Source organism: Panthera pardus, unplaced genomic scaffold (genome assembly GCF_024362965.1).
Source record: "Panthera pardus isolate Hobbes unplaced genomic scaffold, ASM2436296v1 HiC_scaffold_6, whole genome shotgun sequence".
Taxonomy (NCBI): Eukaryota; Metazoa; Chordata; class Mammalia; order Carnivora; family Felidae; genus Panthera; species Panthera pardus.
The window spans coordinates 22,474,358-22,494,745 of record NW_026526991.1 but is presented as its reverse complement, the minus strand read 5'-3'; the positions used below and the strand labels follow the sequence as shown (position 1 = coordinate 22,494,745).

Genomic DNA, 20,388 nt, shown 5'->3' with positions numbered 1-20,388 from the left:
TCCATGGGGTATACTTTTACCAGTTACTATTACTGAGGAAACACGAATAGTTTACCCAGTCAAGCACAGAATGTTAGGCACTGCCCCCAGTTACAAAAATGAGTGACACCATTATTTTGTTCATGATACTCTGAATCTTGATGTACCTGATGCCTTTTCAAAAGGTGTTTATGTTCATTGTCTCTTTTACCCTCATTTTAGCTGTGAGATACATGGGTAAGCTTTATGAATATCTCCATTTGGTAAATAGCTGTAAACACTATTATAATTTGACCAAATTCAGTGATCAGGAGGAGAAAGGAAGGATTGGCCGGAGCACCTGCTGCATGCAGTTAAGATGTTTAATATTTATTTAGCAAATAAATGTATAGACTCTTATATAGAGCAACATGGTCATAGGCTCTTGAATCATCCTGATTAAAAGGAAGATTAAGCTGGGGCTCCTGGGTGGCTCTGTCGGTTAAGCACCGACTTTGGCTCAGGTCATGATCTCACATTTCGTGAGTTTGAGCCCTGCTTTGGGCTCTGTGCTGACATCTCAGAGCCTGCTTCAGATTCTGTGTCTCCCTCTCTCTCTGCCCCTTCCCCACTTGTGCTCTGTCTCTCTCTGTCTCTCAAAATAAATAAACATTAAAAAAATTTTTTTTAATTAAAAAAAATTTAAAAATGAAGATTCAGTAGAGAGAACATTCTGTCTGGTGTCCTATAATAAGAAATAGTCTCAGTGTCTATCAGAATACCAGTCTGTGTCTGCAAAGGAGCATTTTAATTTTTTTAATTTTAATTTTAATGTTTATTTGTGAGAGAGACAAGGTGCAAACGGGGAGGGGCAGAGAGAGAGGGAGACAGATTCTGAAGCAGGCTCCAGGCTCTGAACTGTCAGCACAGAGCCTGATGCGGGGCTTGAACTCATGACCTGCAAGTTCATGACCTGAGTCGAAGTCAGAGGCTTAACTGACTCAGCCACTCAGGCACACCTGCAAAGGGGCATTTTTAAAGAAAACAGGGTTATTCTTTTCATTCTACTAAGAAAGATATGCAGGCGGCAGAGTTCAGTGCAGTCATGGCCATAGTTTACTTTGTATAGCCTTGTGTTTGTAGCTTTCTTTAGGCTGCACGTTTTTCCAGCATACCTTGCAGTGGGGTTAGGTGTTGCATAACTGTGGGGCAGTCACCAGGATTAATCAGGAAATAGTGACTAGGTTGTTAATATTAAACCTCAGACATTTTTCCTACAGTTTGCCGAAGTTTGGGAGTGGGGAGATGATAGAGTGAAGGACCTGGCTGGCACTAACTGCAATTGTCACACAGAGTAATTACCAGTCTAATGAGAATTTTGTTTTTCTCTGAACAGTGGTGGAGTGTTGACACTGGGGAATCCTCACAGACCTTCTACACAAATGGAACCAATCTTAAGAAAATACACGTGTCTCCTGACTTCAAAACATATGTGACTGTTGATAATCTTGGTATTTTATATATTTTACAGATGTTAGAGTAAAGTAGTTAAGGAATAATGTAGTTGAACTCTTTAATTTTGAATTGGAAAAAAATTCTATTGAAACTTCTGTATTTCAACTTTTTATAAAGCTGTGAATTGTTTTGCAGTACTGCATTCATTATGAAAGTGTTTGTGGTTGGGTGAATAATATTAATGTAGCCTTTTCCCAAACGAACACACCTTTAATCTTGTTTTTCATAATCATCATCATTATTGTTAACAGTTTGTCCTTAAGATGCAAATGAAAATGTAAATATGTACCTTGTTATACTGTTGGTAAAATTCTCTCTTGATGCATTCAAATTGGTTGACATAATTAATGAGAATAATTTGAAGGAAATATGTATTTTAATGCTATTATTATGCAGGCTGTGCCTCAGGGTAGCAGGCCTGCTTTCTGAACCACATTACCCCAAGGGGTATAGTTCTCCCAATTACAATCTTGAAGCTTATTTGCACCCCTTAAATTTGCTTTAAAAATATTATGTTTGTGTGCATAGTTTGCAGCATTTCCTTAAATTCACTAGATAAGTGAGTGTTGGATTTCAAAAGTTCTTGTGAAGCAAAAATCGTAGGACTACCTTTTTCTCACTAGCTAATGGCAGCCCTGTGCTGCCACTGGACTCTAGTTGTCAATTTTTGAGTTGGGTGCTGTCTTGCTTGCTCTGGTTTTTAACCAGACTTGTTACTTGACTGAACTTGACCTTCCTTTATAAAATTTTTTTTTTTTATTTCAAGAGAGAGTGAGAGAGAGAGCCAGCGAGCATATGCACATGTGTGTGTGTAGGGGAGGAGCAGAGAGACAGGGAGAGAGAGAATCCCAAGCAGGCTCCACACTTAGCACAGAGCCTGATGCAGGCGCTCAGTCCCATGAATTGTGAGATCATGATCTGAGCTGAAATCAAGAGTCGTCACTTAACCAATTGAGCCACCCAGACACCCCTGAACTCGACGTTGCTTAATCCTCAACTTTCTTCTTTTCTTTTTTTACAGTTGAATTTTTGTAAATTAGAATAATTGGAGAGGACCAATTTTCATTATGTTCTAGCAGAATTTTTCTAAGAAATATAAAATAGTAAAAAATCATTTTCTTCTAAGTCTGCTTACTCAGATGAATGGCATCTGTTTACTCAGATGAATTTCGAGAGAATTCTCTATGCTTTTCTATGTAGTAACAGAAGAGTCCTCGTGAATCTGGAAACTGGTCTGTCTTCCAACTGGTATTCTTCTCTCTTTTGTTCCCTTTCTTCCTCCCTCTTTCCCTCCCTCCTTCCCTCCCTCCCTCCAAGGTTAATCAGGAAAGGTAGCTCTTAACAGAGAAAAAGTATATCAGCATCAGTAACTAGCTTTTTTGACTTCCTGATTAGGAATTTTAATTGCATTAAAGCTGCATTTTTGCCTGACAATACATTATTAAGGGAAATGGCAATAAATTAATAGATGTGGTTCACATAAGAATAACCAAAATTCAAGAATTTTGCTGCTGCAGCAGAAAGTAAATCAAATGAATATTAGTGTTAACAGGTAAGCAGTGAGCCAGTTTCTGTTGTTGGTGTGTGTTAGATGTGGTATAGATAGGGGGCCTAGACCACTCCGGATGTATTTTAGATTAGATATTACTATTTAGCATTTGAGGCAGTCATAAGTATAACGAATACAATCTTTTACATTGTTAAGGAGGTTCAGCTGTTTGGTTTTTTATGATGGGTTGAGGTACTAATTTATAGGCTTACTGTGATTTCAGCAAATGTGATGTGAAGATCTTAATTTTATGAAAAAAATTATGTAAATGATGTACTTAGAGTAAACCATAGTTTGATTTGCATACAATGTTTAGAAACTATAGCTCAGACTATAACGTATTAACTTTTGGAATTAAAAGCCACTTGACTGTTAAACTATAGAACAGACATTTGGCTTTTACTTTTGATTGGCCCTTGTCTTCAAATAAAAAGAAAAGTGGGAAGAAAAGGTAATGACAAAAAGGCAATATCAAAAAGATGAGAAGACAAGGTAACTTGAGGGAAGAAGAGAAACCCAATATGAGGGAGCTATATGTTTCATGGCAGCTCAAGTGGTCAGTCAAGGGGAGGATTTTGTTTTGTACTTGCAGATGAGCATTTTCAAGCATTTTCCCTTGCTTTGTTTTTTGTAATGGAAATTACATTGCATTTTGTATATATAAGGATTTTTTTTTACATTGTATGTGTCTTGTATGGTTTGAAAATTCTTAGTTTTATATTTATGATACAAGTCACACAATTTCTTTTGCCTTGGTATACATTTTAATACATGAATTAAAAAATTTTATAAAAAATAAAATTCCTAAAATATTTTTGAAAAACATTTTCAGATTATTTCAGGCTCCTTGTCCTTTGTTGGTTAGAAAACAGATGTGAAAGATTCTTCAAACTAAAGCTACCATTCTTTCTATTGCTTTATCAACTATGTCTAATTCAATTTTATTAAAGTTTTATCTCCTCAGTTTATCTCTGATGATTGCTACCTGGTGTGGCTGTCATGGTGCATGGTGAAGATCCTGTAAAGAAGAGAATTAATTAATTTTTTTTCATTCAGTAAATATTTATTGAGATCTACCATGTATCTGGCATTTTTGTAGAAATTAGGTATATAAAAGTGAGCAGAAAAAAAAAGTGAGTCTTTGCCCTACTTCAGTTCAGAGCCAGGGAGAGGCAGACAAAAAGTAAAATCTATAGTGTATTATAGTATGTATATATGGTATGTATAAATGAGGGGTTGGGAGCGTTACAGTTTTAGGTGGAGTTGCTCACTGAGAAGGTGACACTTGAGTACAGACCTGAAAGATGGAGGAGTGAGTCATACAGGAATCTGGAGAGATTCCCAAGCAGAGTGCACTAGGCACAAAGACAGAATAGTGGATGGGTTGGTCTGTTACAGAGCTGGCAAGAGGCTGGTGTGGCTGGCAAAGACTATGTGAGGGGAGTGTAACAAGAGGTGCATCACCATGTAGGGCCTCCTAGGCCAGTGTAAGTACTTTTACTTTGAGATAGGACCTACTGGAGGAGTTTGGGTAGTGGAGTGATCTGACTTAAGCTTTATTTTCTTTTATTTTTTAGAGAGAGTGTGAGCAGGAGAGAGGGGAAGAAAGAGAAAGAGAATTTTTAAGTTTATTTAGAGAGGCAGACAAAGAGGGAGAGCAAAAATCCCAAGCAGGTCCCATGCTGTCAGTGCAGAACTCAGTATGGGGCTCAAACTCACAAACTGTGAGATCATGGCCTGAGCTGAAATCAAGAGTTGGATGCTTAACCAACTGAGCCATCTAGGTGCCCTGAGAGAAGGAGAGGGGGAGAGAGACAGAGAGAAAATCTTAATTATGCTCCATGCTCAGCATGGAGTCTGATGCAAGGCTTGATCCCACGACCCTGGAATCATGACCTGAGCCAACATCAAGAGTCAGATGCTTGGGGCGCCTGGGTGGCTCAGTCGGTTAAACGTCCCACTTCGGCTCAGGTCATGATCTCATGGTCCGTGGGTTCGAGCCCCGCATCGGGCGCTGTGCTGACAGCTCAGAGCCTGGAGCCTGTTTCAGATTCTGTGTCTCCCTCTTTCTCTGACCCTCCCCTGTTCATGCTTTCTCTCTGTCTCAAAAATAAATGTTAAAAAAAAAAAAATTAAAAAGGAGAGTCAGATGCTTAACTGACTAAGCCACCCCCGTACCCCAAGATTTAATTGGTTCCTCTGGCAGTGGAAACCAATTGAGAATTGGTTGTAAAGGGGCACAGACAAGGGTGAAAGCAGGGATACCAGTGAGAAGCTTGCGCAATAATTCGGGTAAAACGAAGGCAGCCAGACGAGGGTGGCAGCAGTAGGGGTTGTGACAGTTGGATTTTGGATATATTTTAAAGATAATAGGATTTGCCAGTGGATTGGATAAAAGTTGTGAGAAAGACAAGAATGATACCAAGGTTTTAGCCACTTTGGCTTGAGCTATGGGAAGATTAGAATTGCCTTTAATGGAGGTGAAAACGATTATGAAAGGAGCAGGGTTTTGGACATAGCAAGTTTGAGATGGCCATTAGGCATCCAAGTGGGGATGTTGATTGAGTATTGGTGGTCAAATAAAAGGGTCTGGAGTTCATGGGAAAAATCTGTGATGCAGATACAAATCTGAGAGTTATCAGTGACTTTAAATACATCAAATGTATTTAAAACCACAGGATCAGATGAGATCAGCAGTGAAACAGGTATTGATAGACAAGACTGGAGTCCTAAGCTGGAGTCCAGGACAGTGTGAGGTTGGTGAGATGAAGGACCAGCACAGGAGACTGAGAAGGACCAGAAAGACTAAGAATTGCAGCTTGATGTGGTAAGTATAGTGAATGCAGTGGGCATGGGTCTTTTAATGTGGTCTTGGGCAAAATTTCTTTAGTGGTTTGTCTGTTCAGCCACCGGCCTATCCTGAATGGCTTCGGTATCTAGTGTGTGCCAAGAACTATTTTAAGCAGCAGCCAAGGCAATAAAGAAATACATTTTAGTTGTTGGGAGAGATTGAGGACAATGGATAATATGAAAAAAAAAATATCAGCAGTTGTCTTATATGTAAAATGGGTATCTGTTCTTCCTTCTCATGGTTGTCATAAAGATTTAATAAGGTAATGCTCATGAGGTACTTACCTCCATGCTTGGATGAAGAAAGTGCTCAATGAACATTTCTTGGTGTTATTCGGGTCTTGTCATCTTTGGCCTGGCAACAGTTCCCTGACTGCTGTCTCTTGTGCCACTCTGCTTTATTTTTCCAAAGTGCTCATTTTAATCTTGTCGCTGTTCTTTAAAACCCTGGACCTGCTCTGTGCTCTCTTGCTTCTTTGTATATGCTGTTCTCTCTCTTATACTGCCTTTCTCCAGCCTAATTTTTTTCCCTAATTCCTTCTTATCCTTCATATATTTTGAGATGACCCTTCTGCTGAAGGTTTGCCTTGCCCTCTCATAGTGCCTTCTTTTCTCCGCCATGACTTTTTATCACCCTGTATTGTTTACTTATTGGAGTCCCCGATTAGGTCATAAGCTCCATGAAGCCAGGTCTGTGTCTTTTATACCACATTTAACATAAGCCTGGCTCCAGTTGGAGCCTCAGTAAATAGTTGTTGAATGATTGAAATTCTTGTATATACGGTTGCATGTCCAGAGCACATTCTCTGTCCTCCCTCTGCGCCAGGATATCAAGAGGTTAATTAAAAAGTAGCATGTCACTAGCATTTTCTTTATCTTTCTGTTTTAGTTTGGCATTTTATTGTGAAGCATCGTTAGAGGAAAGTAAAACTTCACTTGAATAAAAGATTTGCTCCTAGATTATATGAAATGAATAAACATTTCCCTGAAGTGTTTAAGTTGGTAAGTATGGCAATCTATTATTCAACATTATGTTATTATAATTTACTTACCGGCCTTTGAGAAGGAGAAAATGATTTTCGAATAATTCTTGGTCTCTGAAGATTGTCACTTGAATAGATTTCCTTGCTCATAACCCCTGCCCTTAAGACCATGGAGATACTATACAGTTATTTAAATGCCGGAATTAGAATATCAACTGCTATGGGGCTATGAGTATAACCATAGAATTACAACCACAGAATTATTGTGTAGTTGTGTATATTCATAGGGAAGGGGCAAAAAAAAAAAAAAAATATGCATCAAACGTGGGACTCATCAAAGACCAGGTCTTTGAAGTCATTTGGCATCAATAGTGTATTACTTCTAAGTCAGATGATGTAAGAAGACCAAAACTTGGGAAGTTTTCATTTCAATTATGATTCAGGAAAATGAGCTGCTGGTGTTCACTGTAAATTCATTTATGAGGTCAGGCCTTCAGAACTGGGAATACTGCTTATCACAGAAATCAAAACAGAAATCTACCTCTGTAATTTCCCATCACCCAGGGCAAGAATAACTAGAGAATGCCAGGCCCAGGTTTGGATCTGGTGGTTCCGAGCAGCTGATCAAACTGGAAAGCACCCACAGCTGAATGAAGCCTCCTGCTTAGTACAGGGTGGCTGTTGTGAGTTGGAGCAAAGATTCTCACCATCCATTCAAGTCTCCATTTTGTCCCCACTCAGGGGACTGCCCAGCTGTTATTTTATCTTCACAGTACTTTGAGTGGATTTGCAGACTGTGCAGTCCTAGCTTATAGAGGAAGAACTACACCCCAGGCAGTTAATCAGCGACAAAGCCAGGGCCACAGTCCAAATCTGATTTTCTTTTCTTTATAGAGAGACCCAGACCCACTGGGCTACAAGTGGAGTGGCGGTTTCAGTTGAAAGTGGAATCCTCCTGGGTTTATGGCAGATGAACACCAGTCCTAGGGGTCAAGGTTTAGGTTTCAGCAGCTGGGGAAGATTTGAGAGATCTGTGTTTCTCATCTCTGATTCATCTTCAATTAGTAGTGATTCTAAACCTTTCACCTTGTGTTGATTTGCCCCATTCTGTCAAATAACTTTCTGAGAACTAATAAATCCTTTTTTTTCAAGGAAACAGGGAGGAGCTTTTATTTATTTTTTTACCAGCATTTTATTGTGTCAGGCCCTATGCCAGGCACTTTATACATATTATTTAATTGAATCCTCACAACAAGGCTGTAAGGTATTATTTCTGTTGTCTAGATGTGGAAACAGCCACAGCAAAGTGGTAGAGCTAGGGTTTTGGTCCATGTAGTTGGCCTCCTCACCAAAGCTCCTGGGTGAGAGGATCCAGGAACGTCATTTCAATTATGCACTTAATTCATTATTCATTTCACCCATTCACGTCATGCATTGTGACTGATCCTAGGTCCTGAGCTGTCAGAGGTGGTCCCTGTACTTGAGGACCTTCTACTTTTGGTATTCTGGTTAACCCATCTCTATGTCAATAGAGATTGTTCTCTGAAAAGAATTTGACAGCCAAATGCATGGCAGAGGTTGGGGAATGCTTTGGATTTGTCGGCACTTGGCCACTACCCAACCTGGTCTCAATTTTCAGATGATTCCGACATTGAGCAGGGAAGGTGGCAGCCCTACCATGATCTGTTCCCTGGAGATGCCTGTTTCTACATTGGAACTCTTAAGGTGTTCATTTCAAATTAGTGGCAGCCCTGGAGCTAGTGCATCCATGTGCCTGTCACCTTAATTTCATTTCCTTTTCTCCTTTTCCTTTCATCTGAAAAGGTATAGCCTCTCAGAGTCTGTTTCCTTATTTGTAAAATAGGGACCACAGCACTTAATTACAGAGTTTTTTGTGAAGCTTGAAAAATATGTCAAGCACCTGACATAGGTCTCAATGGCATTATCATCTTCGGTCTCAGCTACAAAACACCATTCCTTTGCTGCCCACATTTCCATGGTTTACAAGGTGGGACCCTATGACTTTTGCTTTCTCTAGGAATCCTTTTCTACCTCATGGTAGATCTGTCTTCTTGGCTATTAGCACCCAGGAGACAGACTTTGCTCAGCAGGAAAGCTGTCATCTGCTTTCTTCTGAGTTGTCTCAAACTTTCTTCTCTTTGGATATGCATGCACCCGTGAGTGATAGAGGATTGGGAATGAGAATGGGAAGACCTTGGGCTTGTTGCTTGGGCTGGTGCTTGGGCGTGTGGTAGAACTCTGGCTTTGGCTGTCAAGTGTATCCAAATTCAAATCCTGACTGTAATAACCTCCTAGCTGTGTGACCTTCAGCAAATGTTTTAATTGTCTCAAGGACCTATTTCCTAGGGAGCCTCTGGTGTGGAGACTTACATGGATTGCCCAACATCTCAGGGGATCAGGAGGGCCTCATCCATCCAGGAGTGAAGCTTCTTATACTTGTTGCACCTAGAATTACCTGGGAAACTTAAAAACTTCCTCAAACCTGGACTTTATCTAACCAGGCCAATTAATTCGGAATCTCTGGAGATGGGACCCAGGCGTCCGTATTGTCTTAAAATTCCCCAGTGCAGTATTCCAGAGTGCAGCGGAGGTTGAGAACTTTGATGACCAGGCCATTGCTAGTTCTACTCCTGTCCAACTGCCACTGCACTTGTGATGGCTGCTTATGGTGTGTTCCTTCACACCTGCTCTGCCATGACATTCTCAGGCGTGTTGCTGGGCAGCACAGACGTTTGGTGTGCATATTATATTAACACAGATGTGAGGATATTTCCTACTTGGATTTGATGGCTAATTTATAGAGCAACTCTTACAGGGTTATTACCATCAATTCCTTCTCTAGTCATGGCTTTCTCTGTCCAGATGTCTCACCTCTGTGTGCTTGCTTTCACTTTTTAACTAGGGATGTGATGATTCCCATCATGGCAGGCACTGTTGGTGGCCATCCTCATATCCAGTCTCTCCCTTTTCCTCACTAACAACTCCTGGATTGTTGGGAGCTGCAATGTGCTTAGCTAAAATCAACAGCTACATTTTCCAGCTGCCTTTGTAGGGGTGGCCAATGAGATGTAATTAGAAGCTGTGGGGTGAAGCTTCCAGGAAAGCTCTTAAAAGATTGCCTTACTCAGTTGGGAGGGAAGAGAATTTTGGTCCTTACCATTCTTTTTACTGTCATTCTTTTTACTGGAACGTGGATGTGCTAGATGATCCTCCGGCAGCCATTTTGTGATCATGAGGTGACCTTCCAGATGGATGCCATATGCTAAGGATTGATACAGTAGGAATGTAGAAGTAGCTTGTGGAGCTACCATTCCAGCCATCCCAGCCCTGTACTGTATCTGAAATTCAAGCTACAGAGAAAAAAAATTCAACCTTTCCATGTTTTAAGAGCCTGTTATTTCTGGTTTTTGCTACTAGTCCCTGAATTCAGTTCCTGCTACTGAATAAACCAACCTGGTGTATAAGAGTAGTTCAACAAATGTCAGTGATTCTGTGTCTCTGCCTCCTCCACCCCCTCACTCTAGCCACAAACACACTGTTCCTCCTCTGATAAGTAACTGGACATCTAGCTGTGAGGCTGTTGAAACCTGATGGAATCTCAGAAAGTCACAAAGAAGTGAGGCATGGATCACGCCCAGCCCACAGATGAGTTGTATTTGGCCCACATGTATTTTTTATAATCCTGAATTTGTTGCCACCATTTGAAAACCTGGTGATTTTGCATAAATCCTGATTTCTTAGAAAATCTTTTGACCCAGGGTCATTTCTGCCTGGCAACGATCCACTGAAAGTAAGTAGCAGCTGCCCTCTGAGATGAGGCAGGTGTTCTGTGGATCACCACAATGCCCCCTTCACTCATGTCACCTGTGTGGCCCTGAAGGCAGCTGAGTTTGCAACCTTCCACCTCCCTACCCAGGCACACACCCGAGGAATGGCCTGTTAAAATGGTATTCCTGAATTTTCTGTGCCTTTCTCCTTTCCCAATCTCCCTTGACTCAACACTTAACACATTGGGGTTTTTGTTTTTGTTTTTTTTTTCTCAGAAAACTTAGCATGCACTTTTGAGAATTGGAGAGAAATCAACCTCTCAAATGCCAGAAAACAGCTGATGTTGCTTCTTGGAGGCATCTTGACTTCCCTTCTCACATGTCTTATTGAGGAGAGGCAGTAAGAGGGAGAGCTGCAGGCTGCTCAGGGAGCAGCTGTTGGGATGCTTGATTGAGGCACTGAGACATCCAGGGGACAATTAAATTGAGTATTGAATATGGATTGCTTTTGAATGGCTTTTTGAATGGCTTTTATTACCATGTCACGAGTAAGAATGACTCCAGCTCAGCTTTTACATTACGTCCTCTGAGACATAACTTAGAGGTTTCCTAAATGGCAGGACTCGGGAGATGTGCATTAGTTCCATTGTGCTTGTGAAGTCTGTTTTGCGACACATGTGCTCCTCAGTTGTCTGAACCCCTGAGAAAACCTCAGCTGCTATGGCTGCCACCTTCAGCTGGGGTGACCCTACTGCAGCTGTTAAATGGAGAGTCTCTGTTTCAGTCTGATGTAAGTCTTTATGTCCTTGGTCATTAACTTGGAAAGTTAAATGCTCGTGTAGCTTTTACAAACAGTTCTTTGGGGTTTTGGGAAGTAAAACAAAAGCTATTTTGATGATAAATAATTTATAGTTCTGATTCTTTATGAATTATACAGAGTACAGTATGTTGGGTCAGGAATGATCATCTTTGCATTAGCAATTCTAAGTAAAATGGTGCCATGCTTAACAGAGCAAGTTCTCAGTAAGTAGATTGGCCTGGGATGCAGAGAGGAAACAGTAGAACTGGCATTCCCAGGTCCGCACCAAATTCTTAGGGTTAATACCACCACAAAAATAAGTCCTGTCTCTTGGATACTAATGGAATTTCACAGTATGCAGGATAGTGATTGGGCAACAGGCCTAAGGAGAATCTCTGCCTGCTTTGGAGCTGGTTTCTGGGGGAAGCTGGGGCACAGATAGCTGCAAATGAGTGTGGGGTGTGCTGGGTATTGGGGGAGACAGGAATGGAGTAGGGGCCCAGCCTGATGGAGCATTGGTGCAGGTAGACTCTGCTGGCCTATGTTGGCTGGTTCTCCAATTATAGTTTAAGAAAATGTGTTCTAACTGTCTGATCTCTTAATTTTCATAGGAAACCTACTCAGTGAATACCTTATATAAAAAGAACTAAAAAACTTAATGTCTTAAAAAGGCTTTATTCCATATAGACTTTTGAACATGGTTATTATATTCCAATTCTGTGGGAGAAGAATGAACTCTGGAGGCTAGCCCACTTATCAGATTTTCATTTCTTTCCAGAAGTAGTTTAGGAGCAGTTACTTGGGGTCCAATTGTGAATTTTTATTTTTGAGATTTTGGCCATGTGTTCGTTATCTAAGACTGTTTTCTGCCCCATTGTATCCAAGCATTATATGCACCAGGAATATTCCTAACTAGTCCAACAGAAAATCTGGTATATCTTGAGAAGAATCACTGCCATAACTTATTAATGGATTAACTAGGCATAATTTTTATAGGGTTCATTCACCCAAATTTATCATAGAATATAATTTAAGAAAAAAATGAGTTATTTAAGTCCTTTTTTGGAAGGGATCCCTATCCCCTATGGATACTGCAGTTAGTGATGTGTCAGACTTCTCCTTCAAGAAATTAGCTGCAAATCCTTTCTTCATTATGTGAGCACTCTTCTGTTTGCCCCTTAGAGCTCTCCTCCCTCTTCCCTGCCCTGTGTAGACCATATCAGTGGGCTCCTTGTCCTGGGCTTCTGGGTTCAGGTAATGCAGGGTGGAGAATGAGATCAGGGTGTTTTAATTCCTGGCTCCCTCTTAGAGGGCCACCACAGCTGGCCATGTCCCTCAGCCTGTCTGGCAGCCTCCTCCACACAGCCTTCTCCCTTCCCATTCTCCCTTAGGCAATTACCAGCCCAGGGACACTGTTCACCCGTCTGTTTCCCTACATGCTGCCAACACCTATGTAAGTATTCTATTTATTAAACTCTAAAATAATCCCAATTGGAGTGTGCCATCTGCTTCATGCTGGGACCGTAATGGATACAAATAAGCATTTGATCCACAGAGAGAGGAGGACTGCTGACCTGGTAGTTAGCAAAGATTTAAAAAAAAAAAGGGGGGGGGGAGTGCAAACTAGCCCAGTTGAAGCATTACCATCTAAAAAAATTGTTTTAATGTTTATTATTGAGAGAGAGAGGGAGGGAGAGGGAGAGAGGGAGGGGGAGGGGCAGAAAGAGGGGGAGACACAGAGTCTGAAGCAGGCCACAGACTCTGAGCTATCAGTAGAGAGCCCAGTGTGGGGCTCGAACCCGCGAACCATGATATCATGATCTGAGCCAAAGTTGGACGCTTAACTGACTGAGCCACCTAGGCACCCTGAAGCATTACCATCCAAAACCCCAGCCCAAATCTTTCTTCAGGAAACCTGTCCTTTCTGCCTCTCTGAATGTTACCCCATCTCAGATTGTTTCTAGCGTTTTCAAAGCCCTGTGCATGCATCTGCTACAAGCACGGCAGGCTTGTAGCACCCCAAGATTGTTTTAGTGTTTCAGAGTAACAGATCCAGCAGTGCAGGGGAGATCTCCTGAAAGTCATAGGATATGGAATGTGAATCTTTGATCTTTCCAGTTTCTCTAGCGTGGCCTTATATCACTTGACTTGCAGCTGGCACGTATGTTTTAGGAAAATGGAAGGATGGATGAAGTGTATGGAATGTTTTGTCCTCTCAAAATTATGTTGAAGCCCTAATCCTCCAGTGTGATGGTATTAGGAGATGGACCTTTGGGAGATAATTAGGTTAGATGGAGTCATGATGGTGGGGCCCTCAAGGATGGGATTGGTGCCTTTATAAGGGTAGACACCAGAGAGCTTGCTGCTCCCCCACTCTCTGCACACATAAAAAGAGGAGGTCATGTGACCATATAATAAGATGGCAGATGCCTACAAACCAAGAGAAGAGCTTTCGGAGTGAAACCTATCTGTTGGCACCTTGATCTTGGACTTTCCAGCCTCCAGCAATGTGAAAAATAAGTTTGTTGTTTAGCCACACAGTCTATGGTATTTTGTTATGGTACCCCGGGCTGACAGAGATAAACATGTAGATTTTTTCCAAACGTGCTATCTGCATTGTCTGAGACAAGCAATCTACTTGGGTGGCCCTTGCTCTTTCAGAAATTTGTTTGGCGATTCCTCTTTATAGCCTACTTTAATATTTAAAGGCAATGGGGATTGTTTTGGCTGAAATCTAAGCTTTAAAGGTGAAAGTATCCTTATCAGACTGGTTCAACTTAGAAATGAGCAAGTTTTCTCAATTTGGCCAATTAAAAAATACCTTTAGTATGGATGCTGAGGAGACTAGGCCTTTGGTTTTGATTCTAAATGGAAGTGGGAAGGTGCTCACAGAACGATGCCAAGCACCGGTGGCTGTACAATTTGTTTTATTTTGTGTGGTTTTTTTTTTAATAGGATATAAATAATGACAAAAATTACAAAATTTATAACTGGAAGCCCAAGCATATTTACACAGGTTTCTGTTTCAGCAAAGCTACTATTTACTTTGCTCCTATACAATTACCTTTTGGTACCATATTTCAGTGTTATTTTATTCTCCATTTACTACATACATATCAACAGTGAATAGGCAAAATATATACAAGGAACTGTTCAGGTCAAGTAATTTAATATTGTATTAAAATTCTTCAACACTGAACTAAATCCATATACATTTGTCAGTTTGAAACAAAATTTAGTTATCCTTCTTTAAAACTCACCAACTGATGAATAACTGATAAGCCTCAAGTTTAAAATAATATTGGTTAATAAAAAAAACATTAAGACAATCCCACAATTTATCAATATCGCTATAATGAACTTCAAAATGATTCACAATATGATCAGTTAGAACAATATACGTTAAAATGTTATTTTTTTCTATAATGATATTGGTACTGTTTATATAATTTGATTCTACATAAATATACATTATGGTATCATACAAATACTCCACAGAGACATTAAAAAAATTAAAATACCTTAAAGAAATGTAAGTAAATTTTATTTAATCAAATAGTAAGCAAACATTTATTTCAAGAAAAGAGTTTTATTACTTTGGAATCTCTCTTTTTTTTTTTTTTTTGTACTTTTTCTAGAAAAATTTTTGCAATAGAATTTTATTAACACCTTTCTCAAACAAGGTTTCCATGACAGAAATCTTGACAGCAGGAGCCCTAGATTTTTTTTTTTTAACGTTTTCTTTAAAACACTGTGAAGGTTAAAAAAAAAAAAAACAATCTTTGCAGCTTATGGCTGCATCAGCACTTTCGGTTGGATGCCAGTCTGCTTGCCCTAATCTCCTGCTCTGGGGAGCGTCATCAGTACTTTGCCACACCCAAGCCAGTCCTCTCAGTGGTAGCAGTAAAAATTTAGTCATTTGAAATGAAACCAGAAACATCCCTCACAACTAACCTACTTTTCTTATCAGTGCATTAATGAAACATTCTTTTAATAAAAATATTTAATACAAGACACATTTTTCTGTGCATAATAAATTCCTGTTTTGAATCATTCTTAAATTTTGAATCAATCCATAGATGTAAAGTTTTTCTTTATCTGACATGGTTTATTACATATAAAATCCACAAATATAGAAATTGGGAAACAGGATTTCCTGGCAATCATGGGGGTGGTTTTTGTCCTTATGCATGAAATGATGCTCAGTGATATGATTTTACAGGTGTTTTATGGGGGTAGTTCTGTTCTGATTCTACCTTTAAAACTGCTGACTGAAAAATCCAAGATGTTTATACTTTTAGGCAGTATTAGAGATCCCCTGTACTTTTTTTTTTAAAGGTATTATCCCCAAATTCAGCAAAGCAGTGTTGGGGGCAGAGTCATTAGAAATACCTTGGGTGGTGGCAGGGAGGGGAGTCGGGAGAGTCAGCAAAAAACCTCAACTCGTGCCTCTCAGGGGTTACGGCTGGAAAGTCTTGGTTGCACACTTTCTGTTACTGGTGCAGAAAGAACATCCCCAGGAATGGCCAGCGGCCTTTCGCCCGTGACAAGGCCACACAAACAGAGCAGTCTTCCTCCTGGGCTGGGTGGAAACGGAGGCGCGAAGGGAAGCCTGCTCCAGGACTGCTCAGCGTGCAAGGCACCGCGAGGACAGGAGGATGGTGAGTATCAGAAAATTGTGGTTTCATACTTGGTATTAATTCCTCTCTTGGCTTCTTGTCCTGGCTCCACAATCCACGGCAGATTGGCCAGAGTCTTTTGTTCAGAGGGGTCGATCTGCTTTAAAACAGAAAGGCTGATGCCTGTTATACGGTACCTGTACTCGGGTGCAAACATGCTTCTTAAAACTTTTTGGAAACCAATGCTATGCTCTGACAGGACTGCAGGGATATTGATACATGAGAATCTTGTGTTTGTCCTTTTAATACACATTTATTGTATAAGGACTATATGCAAGGCACTCAAGGGGTGGATGGTGAATGACAGCCCTTGCTCTTGAAGGCACACAGATGGAGAGCAAACACAGAATTCTGCACTTCAGTACTGAGAAGGGGGAAGGAGGAAGAGAGGGTGCTCTGTGGTCAAGGAGCCAGGGGACTTCCTGGAAGAGGTGAACCAGGTTATGTCACTCCCCACCTCTCAAGCCTACAGTGGTTTCCATCACAAAGTAAACCCTAAGTCCTTCAGGTGAAGCCCAGCCACTCTGGCTTTGCTTCTCCCTGCATGCCAAGCCTACACCCAGGGCCTCTACTCACATCATCTGCTCTGCAGGAATGCCTTTCTCCAGACACCTGCATGTCTTATACCCTAATGTCATTCAGGTTGCAGCTCGAACACCACCTCCTCACCTGTTCACCCCATATAAAATAGCATCCTAACTTTTCTGCTCTCTTCTTCTGCTCTTTTCTTTATAATCCTTGTGCCACTTACATTATCTCATGTTTATTAGTTCATCCTACACTGCAGTGTAGGATTTTGTTTTGTCACTGTTTCCCCCAAACTTAGAAAAGCTCCTGGCAACCCAGTAAATAATAGTGGGCACACAATACATACTTATTGGATATTATAAAATAATGAGGTAATATCTGAACAGCTGGAGGATGAGCAAGAGTTTGCCTGGCAAGGGGGCAGGGAGAGGGGGAATAGCATGTGCAAAGCCCCTGAGGCAAGGAGAAAGAGCTGGTTGAGAGCTTGCAGTTTGCAGAGTGGGAGACAGGAGGGTAAATAGGTAAGCAGGGCCAAGTTAGGCTGAGCCTTGAACCAAACTGAGCTGAGCTGTAGAACAGTTAAAACCATTTTAGCCCCTGTGCATACAAAGTCAAAAAAGGCCACTCGTGGGTAAGGCTTGAGCTGTGAGCTCTCAGGCGGGGCTTTCGCAGGGAGTTCTTCCCCACATTGCTGCCTCATCTTTTCCACATCTGCCCTGGCCCTGGCTATGTGTTCGGCTCAGGAGTGCTGGAGCAAGATAGCCTGGGAAGGCCTCATTTCTCTTGCACTGTGAACTTTCGTGCCTGCTGGAAGGCTGTGGGATCCATGCCCTTTGGCTACCTTCTAGCATGATTTGATTGTATCTCCACAAAGCTGTGGGGAGGACTTCACATGTTCTTAGGAATCATGGAATGTTTTTGAGTAATAAACAAATAGACCTGAGGGAGATGGAACATGGACACCAGCTGAGGGGGATGGGATGCTGAGGCAGTTAAAGAACATCAGTATTATTCACTGTATATTTTCATCATTTCTCAGTGAAGGGTTTTAGATGCATATTCTGTGAGCCCCCATGGCATCCATCCCAGTTGTGCTCTCTCGGAAGAAGTCTTTGGGGACCAGAGTTAAGTCTGATGGAGGCACCTGCCTTGAACAGATTTATCCAGCCCATGTGAGAATGAATTACAACAGTCTAAGAGATAATCCAAAAAATATTCTGAAAACTGGACATTTAACTTACAGTTTTGTGGGGGAAGATAGATTATGAACAAATCTCCGTCAATAAATACTACACAGAATTAAAAGCGGGTATATGCTTGAGTGTGCCTGGGCATCTACCTCAGATTGGGCGGCCCAGGAAAAGCTTCATGTAGTGGAGACCTGAATGACAAGTGGGAGTCAGTTGTGCAGAAAATATGGGGGATACTATGCCAGGTGGAAGGAACAGGTAGCACAAAGGTCTTGGGTAGGAGTGAGCTTTGGTCTGTTTGAGGAATAGGAAGGCCTGAGCATCATAGAGAAGTGTGGTGGGAATTAGCTTTTGGAACTTGGGGCAGTGGTGCCATGATCTGATATGTTTTTTAGGATCACTCTGGTTGCATGGAGAAGAGAGACTGTTAGGACATGTACTGCAGTAGTTCTGGAGAGCAGTGGTGGTAGCCTGGATGAGAAGAGTGAGGAAATAGGAGTGGACAGATCTATGTGTTAAGGGTTGAGTGGATGGAACCTGCTCATGGTTGTACATGGTGGTGAGAGGAAGACAGGAATTAAGGATGATCTCTGGATTTATGGCTTAAACAATATGGTAAATGGTTATGCCATTTACCGAGCTGGGAAAGATTGAGAGTGTAAACAGCTTTAAGGGGAAAATCAAGAATTTTATTCCGGGGACTTCCAGGGAAGATGGTGGCCGAGGAGAATCCTAGGCTCAACTCATCCCATGGATACACCTAGATAATACCCACATCAGTGTAAATAACCCAGAAAATGATCTATAGACTGGCAGAACAGACTTTTCACGGCTAAATATAGGAAAGAGGCCACACTGAAGAAGGGAGGAAAGGCAGAGATGCAGTTGGAAGCCAAATGGGCCTGTGGTACCTGAGGGAGGGATGCTGTGGGCCCAGAGGGGAGAGGAGCAGATCCTACACCAGGCACCCAGGCACAGGGCACCTGCCCTGGGGAAGATGAATTCCCATAACATCTGGGTTTGAAAACCAGAGGGGCTTAACACACCTTGAACTTTGAAAATCAGTGAACCGGAGACTGATAGGAAACTAAGTCTCTGCCCTTAAAGAGACAGCATAACAAATAGCCCCACCAAGATACAGCATAGAAGCAGCAGTTTGAAAAATGCCTGTAGTATACAGAAGGGAGGGAGATTTATTAACTAATCTCTGAGCATGTGCTAGAGGCGCAGAGATCTTTGGGAGACTTCTCTAAGAACAAACGAACTGGCAGGCACCATTTCCTTCCCCCAACCCCCAGCCTACATACAGGTATACCCGTGTGAACCAGTGCAGCACTCTACCTAGCTTGCTAACAGCATGCCCTGCCCCATAGCCTCCTGTAGACCCACCTCCCAACCTGGCCTTGTTGAGTGCATCCAAAACAATGCCACAAGCATGGCAGTATGCAAGCAGCCCTGACAGGGGTCAGCACCACCCCAAAGCAACTCCTGCCCTGGGGAGAGGGGAAGAAAACCACACACAGCAGTCTGTGGCCCCAGGAGTGTGCTAGGAATATTTAGTCTGACTATAGGCCCCATCCCCCAACAAAAACTTCTCAGGAGACAACACAGAGTGCCTTGCAGTGTGGTGCTCCTGTAGCTCTGGAAAATACCTGGTCTGTTCCAACTTAAGCCCAAGGCAGCCCAGACTAACCCCCTAACACAGGGGACCAAACCCTGCCCACAGCAGGCAAAGAGCCATAGCAGACAACTGGACTGAAGGCAAAAACAGCTCAGCCAGAACAGTGAGACACATGCAACAGAGAGAGGAGACACCCCAGAAGTGCCAGATTCTGGTGAACAGGGGACACTACACTGTAGGGCACTATAGGACCTCTTCTTGTTAAGGTCACTACTTTCAAGAGCAGAAGACATAACTGACTTTCCTAATAGAAACAAGACACACAAAGGCAAAATGAAGAGACAGAGGAATAGGTCCCAAATGAACTAATAGGACAAAGTTACAGAAAAATAGCTAAAATCTTGGAGATAAGTAATATGCCTGATTAATACTTTAAAGTAAAGGTCATAAAGATACTGGACTTAAGAGTAGAGGACCTCAGGGGCACCTGGGAAGCTCAGTCGGTTGAGCATCCGACTTCGGCTCAGGTCATGATCTCACAGTTTGTGGGTTCAAGCCCCGCATGAGGCTCTGTGCTGACAGCTTGCTCAGAACCTGCAGCCTGCTTCAGATTCTGTGTCTCCTTCTCTCTCTCTCTCTGCCCCTCCCCTGTTCATGCTCTGTCTCTCTCTCTGAAAAATAAATAAAAGTTAAAAAAAGAGTAGAGAACCTGAGACCCTCAACAAAGATAGACAACATAAAAAAACCAATCAGAGAGATGAAGAACGCAATTAGAAATTAAAAGTACATTAGAGGGAACAAACAGACTAAAGGAAGCAGAAGAATGGATGTGTGACCTGGAAGACAGAGTAATGGAAAGCAATCAAGCTGAACAAGAGAAAGAAAAGAGCTTAATAAAAAATGAGAGTAGATTAAGGGAACTCAGTGA

At 41.7% G+C, this 20,388-nt stretch overlaps 2 protein-coding genes across 18 annotated transcripts in view; one reads left to right on the top strand and one right to left on the bottom strand.

Annotated features, from left to right (window-relative positions):
* APAF1 (apoptotic peptidase activating factor 1) overlaps positions 1-3,985 on the top strand; it is an 84,840-nt gene extending 80,855 nt beyond the window's left edge. The window contains 1 exon segment of the mRNA XM_053895318.1: positions 1,355-3,985. Within this exon segment, the coding sequence (XP_053751293.1) occupies positions 1,355-1,501 (147 nt within the window). The 3' untranslated portion in view covers positions 1,502-3,985.
* Positions 3,986-14,352: 10,367 nt separating this feature from the next.
* Positions 14,353-20,388, bottom strand: part of ANKS1B (ankyrin repeat and sterile alpha motif domain containing 1B) — a 1,073,811-nt gene continuing 1,067,775 nt past the window's right edge. For 11 of the 17 annotated variants that reach the window (XM_053895874.1, XM_053895878.1, XM_053895875.1 and 8 more), the window contains one exon: positions 14,353-16,221. In XM_053895874.1, coding sequence (XP_053751849.1) covers positions 16,111-16,221 — 111 coding nt within the window. In that variant the 3' untranslated portion in view covers positions 14,353-16,110. Of the gene's footprint in view, positions 16,238-20,388 lie in introns of all 17 variants that reach the window. The other 6 variants (XM_053895876.1, XM_053895877.1, XM_053895880.1 and 3 more) reach the window with 3 other exon arrangements.